We start from the raw sequence: 13,909 nt of genomic DNA on the forward strand, positions 1-13,909 counted from the left end.
TCCATTCAATATTATTTTATCCTGATGCAATAGATAATATAAATTTATATATAAAATGTATTCATTGAATATCATTTTATTCTCATGTAATAGACAAGGTATAGTAGTCATCAACCTCAGGAGACATGTTCCTCTGGAACTTTTCAGGACAACGCTGGACAAAAGGGTTCGAGAACTAACTCTGGCATGCTCACTCTGGTATATCGTTCGAGCATAGCCGCATCAGTGGCTTTCAACTATTACTTTGTGTATTTCACGTAGTGAATACATCAGCCTTTCATCATCTGTGATCTAGAATATTATTTTCGTGTGTTTGTTTTAAGATCTACTCAGCAATTTTGTTTTAAAATCCATTAAGACCATTTTGGAAGTTAACTGCAAGATAATAGGATAAAACAAAGCAGTGAATATGTACAAAGTTGGCTATTGTTTCTAGAACTCATGTTATCAATATGATCATCACACTTCGATTTTCAGATATTAAGAACGAAACGATCAAAAAGCATGGCGTACAATGAAACCCTTATGATTTCAATTACAGACTGATCCATAAGGCTAACACCCATGAATATGTAATTCAAGGGATATTTAGGAAATTGGAATACATAGAAAAGTTTCTTCGAAAATGAATTTCATTCAATAAAACCAGTCCTCCTCCAAACCGCATTTCGTACCTGGCTGAGATCTCTGCCTTTGAGAGTCCTCCCAACACCTTCACACACCGAGGAAGTTGTTTCTCTCTGGGCAAGCTGCTTGGCAATGACTTCATGAGGCGGGATCCTCTCAAAATCACTATCAGCTTCATCATCATCACTGTTATGTTTATCAACTATTGCAAGACTTGTCCTCTTGTAATTCTCATTCCTCTTTTCCTTCCATGCTATCTGAGACCAGTCAGGGATATTCACAGGAGCAGAAGACTGATACGTTGTTCTCCCCTTATTTTTCTCCTCATGACATGAACCCTTCCAAGGAATCTTCGCTGAATTAGTGCCATAACTACTATTCTCCTCCTCAATCCCCTTAGATCGGCATCCTGTAACTACAATACAACCCTTCTCCTGTAAGCCAATCTGCTTGGTCTCGGCATCATCAACACCACCCCATATATCCTCTTCATTATATTCTTCCATTCTCTCGCAATGATCAGAAATACTTTCGGATTGCGGAGGCCCAAGGAGCTTGTAAATATGATAATTCTCGTTAGGTTTGGACCTCCCCAACATAGAATTACTCCCATCCATAGCTACCCAAGAGCTTTCTTCAAGATCCTACTCGTAAAATTTTCTATCAGGCTACACAGATTGAGCCAATTTTAGGCTTTCCTTCTCCACCTAGAAATTCTACACAAAGTTTTCCAGAAATTTAGATAGCCCAGCCCTAAGAGCCTACCTAAATCCTCTGATTGAACTAATTCTAGGTAATTTTTCTCAAATTTGGCTAATTCTCAGTTCCAGCGCAGTGCTTACCATCATAGTCCTCTTTGTAAGGTTCGTTTTTTATGGGAGCTCTGTGCTGAGGGTTAAAACTCTTCTTTAAGCAGTTGTTTGGAACCGGTTTACCCACCCGTGTTGTTGTACTCCATCCGACCGAAATCAAGAACCACAATTACTACACCCGATAAAATTTGTATTCCTTGAGGAGCGGAATTCAAATATTGATGGCATCGGGTTAGTAGTGAGGAACATCAGTCGTCGTTCCCCTCCACCCTTCACGCCCCAGTGTTCCCTGCTACCACCACAACTGACTTCATTGTTCAATCTACCCTCATGCCCCCGGCAATGCCAGCATCCCCTAGTCTTGAAAGTTCCATGGCTCAATTTTTTTATTAAGGATAATGTACGATATGTTTCCGAGGACACCGGCCATCCTGCACTTTTGTTGTTTTGATGTGATCGCCGATTCGCTATACCTATGAATATTGTTGCTTTTCTTTAATTTGGTTTTTTATAAGGAAGTAGATTTAGCAGCATCGAAAAATAATTCGATCCATAAAAAAATTACTGGATCCGAAGCCTGGTAACTCTAATTTAGACGGAAATCATGTTTTCATTATTTTGGATACTAAAACGTGGAGACGAATTTTATTTCATGGTATACAGAGACATTATTTTGATTGTAGGGATAAGGTCGGTGAATACCGTTCACATTCATTTGGAATCATTATTAGCGCCCGGACCTTCCGTGGACCAATAGGATACTGCCGACGAATTCTCAAAATTGGCACTTTACTGTTCGAAGTCAACGTACATGTTGGGCTCTATGCCATCGTTGTGAATAGCATTAACATTAACAATCCCGCAATGATTAACGTATTATTAGTTGTGCAGGTAATGAGGGATGGAATTTGAAGCAACTAAGAATTCTTCAAAATCTAAACATTCTTTGTTAAAATTGTCAGACTGGGCATTCTAGATTTGAAAATATTCAAAAAAATTTGTTTTGAATTCCACTCTCGTTTACCAGTAATGCGTATTAGAGAAGGACGAAGTAGAATAAACTTGCGTTAATATAATTCTCCGAATAGACGTGCGAAATTGTAGAAAAGCGAGTGGTCCGGAACATATTTAACTTTATCTAAAGTATTCACGACCTGAATTTATTACAAGTAAGTACAGTTGTTGGTCTTACTTTTGACTTTCAGTTTAATCTATATTGGTTAGACATGTGGAATCTGCCATCATTATAAAATTGATAAATGTGATTGATCCACGACATATACCAATAAGCTACCATTGCTATGTGATTATTCCGCTTATTTCAGAACATAATTAATTAACTGCAACATATATAACCACACCACACCAATAATCATTTATGCAGCATATACTTTTTTAACGAACAGAAACTTAACAACAATGTAATATATTTAATATTATTCATTATAAGAACATATATTAATTATTTAAAAAGAGAATACCACCTTTTGTATGACAAAAATTGAAAATTGTTGAGCACAGAATTGCTTTTCTCAATATTGAAAATAGTTAAATTCGAGATATTAGTAATAAATGACTGCAGTGACACTGAACTAAACTTGACCAATTGAAATTGAATTAGGAAACTTGGATGGATGGTTTTGACACCTAGCAAATGGTTGGAATTAGATTCTTCAACACTTCCCCTTAATTACAACCACATAAAAAAAATTAAGCTAAGATGTCTGCTAGTCTTTGTCTCAGCTAGGGAAAAAAATTGAGATCATTTGGACCTCCTTTTCTTTTTCTTTTCTTCCAGATTCTATAGTTCTAAATTGTTTAAACTTTTTCTTTTTGTTGTATCCTTCAAGCCTTAGTTTTTCCATTTGCTAGTGCAGGTTTTCCATTGTTCGAGGTTCTCTAAGCATGTCTTGGACCTCTTCAAAAATCGGCTTACATGTGGAGTGCTACCACATGTCATGTTCTGTAGTGTTCCTTTCATCATCCATCTTTTGTTGCAACATAAGTCTATAATATAATTTCATCTCTTCAAGACTCTAATACCTGAAAATTTCATTAATATTTTCATCATCAAAGTTGTCTTCAACGTTCATTGCTACAAACTCTACACAGACTCCATCAAGACATGGTGTTGCAAGCCATATTTCAAGAAAATTTAACTCTTCGTCATAATCATCCAGTTTACCTGCAAATTGGAAATAAATGTTGTGTAAAAATATCTGCAAAACCATATTGGTTTTGTTTCTTCTGTCTACAATGAGAGCTTTCTCTTGTTGCACTTCCTTCTCTACCTTTGTTTTTGTCTTTGTTTTCTCCTTATGGGCTTCCTTCTTTGGCTTTTCCTCTATCTGTATTTCTTTCTTTGTCTCTATATTTGTCTCTTCAAACTTCCTTACTAACCTGCACTTTTGCACACAGGTTGTCTTGCACTTGGTTTTTAGATTCAAGTGGGATTTTCACATGGAATAACATCATGTTGATATCATGTTCTCGTTACAACATATGCAACCGTACATAATGATATAACAAGTCTTCATCAAATTTAACATTAGCAAATTGAATTGTTGGATTGAGCACAACATTGGATGCTCCAATGGCAGCTTCATTGTCATCAACAAGCTCTTTTGTTAGGTTCACCAAATTGTCATTAGAAAGCTCTGTTGCTGGATTCACCAAATTGCCATCAGCAAACTCTGTTGCTCGATTCACCAAATCGTGATCAACAAGAACTGTTGTTGGAATCACCAAATTTTCATCCACTTACAACTATGCATAGTGGGATTCACAAGCATCTATGTGTTCCTTCTCTACTTCTTCTTCACAAACATCATCCACTTGTGTCTAAGCATAGTACGATTCAACAAAGTTTTCATCTTCAACTAAATTACTCCCCCTTACACCAAACATCATTTCAAGGGTATCTCAATCTTCCCTCATCTTTTTGAAGGGTGAGATCATTCGACTTCATTTTTTTTGGCACAGTCAGTGCATCCTTCGACATGGTGATGATACATTGGGTCACCAAATTTCACTCTCGTAACTTTTTGTCAACCAATGCACTTAAGCATAGTGATCAACTATGTTGGTCACTTGATTTATTTATTTTTTAATTTGTTCACTTTTCTACGATTTAGATTTTTAGAATTGGCTTTCTCTCTGCTGCTTCGCCGGAGGCTTCTTCAATCTTCTACTTCTCTCTCAAAGAGTATTATGCATACTCGCCTCTTCTCCCCACTGCTTTCACTTCATTCACATTACTGCTCTCTGGGAGTCTTATGCAAACTAGATCTAATAGCATGACAAAAATTGAACACTGTGGAGCAAAGGATTTCTCTTCTAAATATTGAAAATAGTTAAATAGAATACATTGGAGACGTTAGTAATAAATGATTGTAATGAGACTAAACTAAACCAGACTAACTGAAACTAAACTAGGAGACTTGGATGGGTGGTTTCGATACCTAGCGTGTTGATGGAATTAGATTCTCCAACATTATACTTCAAATCTAACAATCTCGCTTTTAATCAACTACTACAATGATCCTTTGCATCACTTCTCCATAGGTATGTCATTCTTCTTATAGAGTACAGTACATAAGCGACCATATCACCATTCTTGAATTTGAATTCCTTCAAAGAGATAAGCTCAAAAACTACATGCCTTGCATCCTCCATTTAATTTGGTTTTATATTTATTATCACACATTTTACTCATAAAATTCACAAATTTTTCTAGGTTCGAACCTAAGAATAGGAATCCAAATTCAAACGACCTTATCCATCTTTTAACGAAAGATAAATCATAAATAGGTTTTTGGAAAGCATACAAGTGCAACAAAAATACGCTATACTACTTTACCATATCCTTATAGGGATTCAAATACATGTAACAAGAATAGAAACGTGGTTATCAAGATACAAATACTTTATGGACAATCAACAATTAAAAAAATATTGATGTTAACTATATGCATATATGTCAATGTCTTACAAGAGGAACAATTGGGTATAAGTGTAAGGTATCTCATAATGTTTCATGGAGATAATGCATCTTATCCAATACTATATGTCTCAGAATTTGAGAGAATTCATTTCAAGTTCCAAAACCAAGACCACATTAAGAAAAGGCTCTCGACATTTAATTATAACCTTAAGTAATAGTAAAAAAATCGTGATAACCCTCACAACAGTTTTAGTTCATGGTTGAATATTGGACATGGCTTGTGTCAATGTTGATCTTAACATGAATGGCCTTACATGGAGAATTAGAAGAGCAGTCCTAGATGGCTTTCAATGGTATGGATTGCAGTTAGAAGGCTAGGAACAAAAGAAAACAAAACAAAAGCATATAAATTAATAATAATAATTATTATTTTAACTAAATAATATCATAAAATAAGAAATCTATAAAACAATATAAGAATATATTATACAACTACTATCGTATAACATGGCAATATATTTAATTAGCATATTATACATGAAGTCCTATATTTATATATTAGTTTGATAAAGGAAAGAAGTAAAGAGGGGAGAAAAATATAAAGCAAGTAAAGTTAGAAACCAAGAAAATATCAAAATGAAAAGGCAAAGAGAATAGAATGCAGAAGAGTTATGGTAGGAGAAAATTTAAAATAATTACAAGGTGGGAGGGTCAAATCTAAAAGGATGTGGAATTATTTTTGGGATTAAGGAAAGAGAATAAAAAATTAGAGAAATAATTACAAGGTGGGAGGGTCAAATCTAAAAGGACGTGGAATTATTTTGTGATTAAGGAAGGAGAATAAAAAATTAGAGAAACCCATGGTAAGGAGAAAACTAAAAATAGTCACAAGGTGGGAGAGTTAAATCTAAAAGGATGTGGAACTATTTTGGGATCAAAGGGAATCAATTACCACTTATTTCAATACCACGATTCTTATTAAGATTCTGGTGATGTTTTATTAGGTCAAGAGCTTCCTTAAGTGGCCTACTCTCATAATGTTCTTCTCATTAGTTGATCTCGACATTCTCTAGGCAGACATGATATTTTTTTGGAGGAGAGTTCAGCGAATGCTCAAATGCTTATTATCAACTCTCTGCTCTTTTCTATGTTGTTATCATTTTTTTTAAGTAGTATCTAATTTTCTTAATATAGATTTTAGCACAAGAGCAATCTATTTCGTCTCCTTTAAGTTGTTGTTGGTCTATGCTTTCTATGTAGGTGTGAACATGGTAGTAATATGTGAGGGCCGAGAAGTAAGCTCAGGCTATATACTTATATCCAATATTCCTAAAATTTTAATTAATTTTTGTTTTTTATAATTTTCATTAAAATACATTTTTATTTTATTATATAAATAAAATGAAAGACATTAAGTTGTATTCAGTGATTTATTTAAACATGTATTTATAAATATATTAAGTTACATTTTCCTATTTTGTTTTTTCAATTACTATTAGATGATACATTTTTTCCAAAAAAATTTCAACCTTCAATTTTAATAAACCCACTGAAATTTAAAATAAAATTTACTTAACTTATACAACTCCCCTCTCCTCATTAGATCCCTTCATTTAAGTGAATTGCAAGTAATTAACAATGCACTATCTAGTGCTACACCGTTTGTAGGTAATATTTAGTAATTTCAATGGAGATAGGAATCCTATCTAAAGCAAGGACGGGATATAAATCATGGAACTGTTCAATTAGCGCGATGTTCCAAGTAAATTCATTAGGAGGTCATGTTGAAAGAATTTTATCTATGACAATATATTTGGGAATTATATGGGGAAATTCGTTTAGGCCATAGACTTTAAAGCTTTTTTATCGATGACAATATTTTTGGGAAAATACTGATCAATTTCGTTTCTTGGTTGTGTCAATCGAGAGGGAAAGCTTTAAGCAATAACGTGCAATATTTGATTTAATGCAGTTTGATAAGTTTGTTTTTCCTCAGTATCGTTTGCAGTGTGGTTCTTGCACGTCCACATAGGCGAGATATTAACATCCGCGAGGCACATTAAATTTCAGGTATAGTGAAGCAATATCAATAAACGAAGCGTTTTATATATCTTTGTTTACAAAATGTGTTTCTACAATCCAAAATGGTAAAAGCAAATTTACATCGTTATAAATTCATTTTTAAAAAATCATAATTATATTAAATAATTATTATTGTACATTAACTAAAGAGAAACACGTATAAAACAAAATAATTCATGTATGAAAGAGATGTTAGAGATTTTCTTAATCTCATAATTAAAAACTAAATAATGTCCAGGATTAAATTATAAATCTTATTAAATGTAGTTTACAATTTTATTTTGTAAGGGTAGTTGTTTTAAATTTGACTCCGTCATAAAGTGAATTTGATAATGTTATTAATAGGGTTATCATTGGTAGCTTACTAGTTTTAAATTTTTCTAACTCGTGATTTGATACTGTATTAATAGGTTTACCATCGGTAACTTACAAATTCTAAATTTTTATAACTTGTGATTTGATACTGCTATTAATAGGTTTACCATTGGTAGTTTACAAATTCTAAATTTTTTTAACTCATGACATTTTCATCTACGGTAACTTATTTAAGGCCATAATAACTTGATTATAAAATATCTTTGGGCAAAAGAATAATAGATCTACTATTAGTAGTTGGTTTTTCCAAAATGATTTCTAAGAAAATTTATGGTGTCCATGTGTTGTTCTTATTATTTTTATATATTCCTTCTTTTATCACAATTGTATTAAACTATTTACAGCCTAGTGCTTGTGGATATGGAGATGATTGAGTCTCAATTGATACTTGAACATCTAGATCTAAAACACAGATGTTTGTTGATGAAATGTGATCTAAATGGGATGAGATGAAAATGACAGTAGTGATGGCTAATGCTCATGTTGATGGAACTATTGTAGATCATGGTGGCCAAGGTCGAAGAAAGGATACCAAAACATGCATTGGATGAGCAATGAGCAATGGTGTGTGAAATAACCTTGTATCCGAAGATTTAGAACCTAATGAAATGTTGTTGTTAGGAAACTAAGAAATAAAAAAAGTTGTTAAGTGGCTCCTATGATGGATTTATTTAAGATTATATTTGAAAGATGTGTCATTGATAGATCACATGGATTTGGAAAGTGAAAATGGTTTCCAATGTGAGAAGAGAATAATAGATGGTTGGTGGAGGTTAAGGAGTATATACAAATTATGTATTGACACTTGTTATAAATATAACAATAGATAGGTCATGTAGTTGTATGGATAAGAGAGCATAAATGAGTTCAAACGTGCTAAGGCCTAATGAAGGGGTCATCATGTTATGAAGAGCTACAAAATTTCATGAAAACCATTGATTTTTTGGACCTAGCCATCAGCAAGTTGTATTTTACAAGTTTGTCATAAGACCTATTATATAGCTATACATGTTGTAATGTGGTAGCAGATGATGTCATCCTCTAATGGATAGAGAGGATGGAGGATAAAATTATCGAATAATCTTTAGATTAGGTACAAGGGTAGTAGGTATACTTGTATGGTAACTTGAGGTTAGTTTTCTATAAGGCCTATTATTGAGACATACACGTTGTAAGAGTTTTGTATGATCAAGTTGTGAAATGGACCACCTAAATAGATACAAGGGTGGTCGGTGTTCTTGTATTCTAGCTTCACGTGAGATGTGAAGTATAATTATGCGAAATGGTTGATGAACCATGTACGTGAAAATATGTCTTGGAAAGGTGGTAGATACAATGACTGGTTACTTATATATTCTTGTGGATGGAAACATTTTTATATGGACCTCAACATAAATATTTGGACTAATCTATTCTCCCGAAGTTGAGGGGGAATGTTAGGGTAGTTAGGGTAAAATGGAAATGGTTATAGAGTAAATTTGATATTATCATTAATATGTTTACCACTAGTATTTTATGAGTCATATGATTTGGTAACCCATGGTCTTGTCTATGGTATTTGGGTACATGCTAACTGCATTGTGTTGATATATTTTTTTCGCAATAATTTATGTTGTTTAGTTCTAATCGAATTAGATTGATTAAACGGTTGTCTCACAAAATCAATTTTCAACTTTGTCATCAAGTTATTGGATGATCAACATTTTTAATTGGATTAAGCTACAATTCCATGTGTGTGGGTGTTTGTGTCTACACACACAAACATATATATGGAGAGAGAGAGAGAGAATCATTATATTAGTGTTGTTAAATTATTCCTATTAGTTAAGAAATCATCTTCTTCATTAGAATGGTGTATTCTAACTAGGTCCCTTTTTATGTTTGACCCTATTTCTTTCGGTCCCCTTAAGTCATATCTACTCGAAGGTTACAACATGGGTTCTCACTACTTGATTTTCTTTGTAAACACCCTAAGATTTTTGTCGACCTTCCCTATATTCATCATCTGCTTTTTCCTTCCATGTCACTATCCATGCTAGTGGGCAAGGGGCTGATGTGAGTCTTCCTCTCAAGGAGAAGGGAATTTTCATGCTTATCAGAGAGTTGAAGAAATTGGTCAAAGATATCATGGCACAACACAAAACTATAGAGAGTTGGAAAATTGCTAGGCCTCTTTGGAAACTATGGTTGAAAGGGAGGGCCATTATGATTTTGGAATACTTGAATATGTAACTGACCGTCTACCTGATCATAGATATAACCAAGGGAGGAAAATGTTATCCATATGCTTAGTAGAGATCTACTGTCATATGAAAACTATTATGGGTAAGGTCCTCTTGGAATGGAATGGAGCTAAAAAAGTATTATGTCGTCATATGGGTCATAAACAAAACGAGGAGCACCATGATATGGTCATTAAGCCTGTTAAAATTGAAGCACTACTTACGAAAGGAAAATGACTTACCTCTTTGGAAATCATGTCAGGTCAAGCAGTAACTCCATAAGGCAAAAATGATTCGTGTGTTTCATTCCATCAAGTAGGTCTTCATTATATACATGAGGGAGAGACTGTTCAGTTAATCTCCCGATGACTATTCATATTTCTTATTTATTTATTTACATATATTTACCCAATCACAAGGATTAGGTGTCAACATTCCCCCCCTTAATTTGAAGGGATGTTAGTGAGTCCAAGCATCATTTTGAATCGTTCAAGCTTTTTCCTTCCAAGCACTTTGGTGAAGATGTCTACAATTTGCTCATTTGTGGAGCAATGACGGAGATGGATTGTTTTTGCCTCAACATGACGTCGAATCAGATGACATTTAGTATTGATGTGCTTCGTTCGATCATGGAACTTTGGGTTCTTGGCCAACTTTATTACAGAGGTATTGTCAATCATGAGTGGAGTTGATTGTACTTTTTTTACCTGCAAATCTTCAAGAATTTTCCTAAGCCACACAATTTCTTTTGTTGCTTCAGCTATTGCCACGTATTCTGCTTCTGTTATGGAATCTGTTGGAACTGATTGTTTGCATGATCTCTAGGAGACATCTCTTGATCCAAGACTCATAGCATATCCTGAAGTAGATGCCCCAGTTTCTTTGTCTCCATCAAAGTCTGAATCAGAGTATCCAATCAAGCTGAAGTCATCCACCTGTATATACTTGATTCCAAATTCTTGAGTTCCCTTGAAGTACCTTAGAACTCTTTTTGTAGTAGACCGATGTCCCTCACAAGGTTTTTGCATAAACCTAGAGAGGATTCCAACAACAAACGAAATGTCTAGTCTGGTAGTAGTTAGGTAGTTGAGACTTCCTACAAGCTATCTATACTTTGTTGCATCGTCAAATTCTTTTCCTTCAATAGATGTGAGCTTTAAGTTTTGCTCCTTTCGAGTAGTAAGAGGATTGCACTCTATCATGCCAAACCTATTCAATAGATCTCCAATGTATTTCTTTTGAGAAAGAAATATGGACTTTGGATGTTGGGTTACTTCAATGCCAAGATAGTAATGAACATAACCCAAATCAGTCATTTCAAAACTTTTCCCCAATTCCTTCTTTATGGAAGCAATGTAGCTTTCATTGTTCCCTGTCATCAAAAGATCATCTATATATACCACAAGATATACAACTGTTTTGCCAACTTTCTTGACAAATAAATTTGCATCATCAAGATCATAATGTTTGAAATTGAGTTTCAGAAGATGCTCAGTTAATTTTTTATACCAGGCTCGTGATGCTTGTTTTGAAGCCATATAAGGAATTCACCAGTTTGCATACTTTATGTTCATGTCCTTTCATAGCAATTCCTTCAGGCTGGGACATAAAAACATTCTCTTTTATATCTCCATTTAAGAAAGCAGTTTTTACATCCATTTGGTGGACTTTCCAACCGTTCTGAGATTCTAGTGCAAAGAGTGTCCAGATGGTAGCCCATCTTGCTGTGGGGGCAAAACTCTCCTCATAATCGACCCCTTCCTTCTTTGCAAAACCTTTTTCCACAAGCCTAGCTTTGTGCTTGTCAAGTGAGCCATCGGCTTTATACTTGTTCTTGTAGACCCACTTGCAGCCAATTGGTTTGGTTCCTAATGGAGGTTCAACCAGCTTCCAAGTGTCGTTCTTTATGAGGGCATCATACTCCTTTTGCATTGCTTCTTTCCATTCATCATGAGAATCATTTTCTTTCAAGGAAGTTGGTTCAAAATCTGAAGACATGTTCAGTTCAAAATCATAAGAAACATCCATATCAACAGGTGAATTAGAGTCATCCACATCACCTCCATATTGCCAGTTTGAATTTTTAGTTCTTGTCTTTCCAACTTCGTCAGAATGAACACTTTCAAGTGTCTTTGTCAGCCACTTTGGGGGACCTTTCCTAGATGGTATAGGCTACTCCATTGATTGAGTTAGGACTGAATCAAGATTGAGTCTCCCAATTCTATCAGTCACATCACTTAAAGCATGATCCGTTGTTGGAGTTTCATACGGGGGAGAGTGTTTTTCAGAAGAAGATTCCACATGTTGATCTAGTATAGGAATCCACCCTTCAAGATGTGGAATCTGATTATCAAATTCTTGAAATTATTTTTCTTTTGCGAATCTATCCAACCAATCAAGTTGTCACTCAACAACATTGTCAGTTTTGGATGATTCAAGAAAAAATACATCTCTAGATACAAAAAACTTCTTATTTACTTCATCATAGAGGCGGTATGCTTTGGAGGCATTTGAATACCCCAAAAAGATACACTTACGACTTCTAGCACCAATTTTGTTTCTATGTACCTTTGGTATCAAGGCATAACAGGTGGAACCGAAGACCCTGAGATGCTTTACCGACGGAACATATCCATACCACATTTCATATGGGGTATTGTTTATTATAGCATTAGATGGACATCTATTCTTTATATATGCAGCACATATAATAGCGTCAGCCCAAAACATTATCTTTACATTTTTGAAGAAGAGCATGGATCGTACCATATTTAAGATTGTCCTATTCATTCTTTCAACTACACCATTCTGTTAGGGATTATAAGGCACAGTTGTTTGATGTTTGATCCCATGTTGGCGAACATAGTTTTCAAATTCATTTGATGTGTATTCTTTTCCATTATCAGTGCGAATAGACCCAATATGAGATTGTGCATCATTTTCAATCCATTTATGAAAATTCTTGAATGTTTGAAAAGCATCAGATTTGTTATTCAATAAATAAACGCAACACATTCTGGTGTAGTCATCAATAAATGTCATGATATATTTATTTCCATTTGCAGAAGGAACAGGCATTGGACCACATAAATATGAATGAATGAGTTTAAGTTTTCTATGTGCTCTTGAATGTGAATCATGAAAAGACTGTTTTCTATGCTTTCCTAGAATGCAAGAATCACATTGCCTAAGTTTCCTAGGAATTGTAGGCAAACCAGCGACACCACTTTTCTTCAACAAGCAGAAACTGTCTTAGTTCAAATGTCCAAATCTAGCATGCCATAATAAACTTGATGGAAGTGTACCTCCTTCATGATGAGAATTGTATGAGAAATATTGTGCACGAGTAGAGATTCCTTGCAGCTTGAAAAGCCTTTCTTCTTCTATTCCCCTCATGACAAGTGAGTGGTCAAATGCTTTTCTTACCTAAAGATTGCCATTAAACATATGAATGGAGTGACCTTGCTGGTGGATGTGGACCAAGGATAGCAAGTTTCTCTTGAGCTGTGGGAGATATAGAACATGATGGAGAAGAAAGTCTGGAAGACCAGGCAGTTTAAGCCTGATTATGCCAAGCCCTGCTAGCTTGATTTTTGATTGGTATGCAAAGTATACTGCTCCATCAACATTGTCAGTGAAATCTTCAAAAAATTCTTTTCTATGAGTCATGTGGCAGGTTGCTTCTGAATCAAGAAACCAATCATTTTTCCAAGAGGCAAGTGAAGCATTAAATAAATGTTCATTTACTCCAATGTTACATTGTGCCACAACATAGTGAGTGGATTCAGGTGCTTTACCTTTATCTGTATCATCAGTTTTACCTTTCTGTTGGTTTCTTTTCTGCTCAA

General features: G+C 34.6%; 1 protein-coding gene across 1 annotated transcript; it reads right to left on the minus strand.

The window, feature by feature from the left end:
• Positions 1-632: 632 nt before the first annotated feature.
• On the minus strand, positions 633-1,244 carry LOC149226246 (protein S40-1-like). Its single transcript, XM_089375248.1, has one exon. It carries the CDS (start codon positions 1,242-1,244, stop codon positions 633-635), a length of 612 nt encoding a protein of 203 aa, XP_089231374.1.
• Between the last annotated feature and the right edge of the window lie 12,665 nt (positions 1,245-13,909).

The sequence above is a fragment of the Pinus tabuliformis genome, chromosome J (genome assembly GCF_031772625.1).
Source record: "Pinus tabuliformis cultivar Carrire ecotype Pingquan chromosome J, CPIR1, whole genome shotgun sequence".
In the NCBI taxonomy this organism is placed as follows: Eukaryota; Viridiplantae; Streptophyta; class Pinopsida; order Pinales; family Pinaceae; genus Pinus; species Pinus tabuliformis.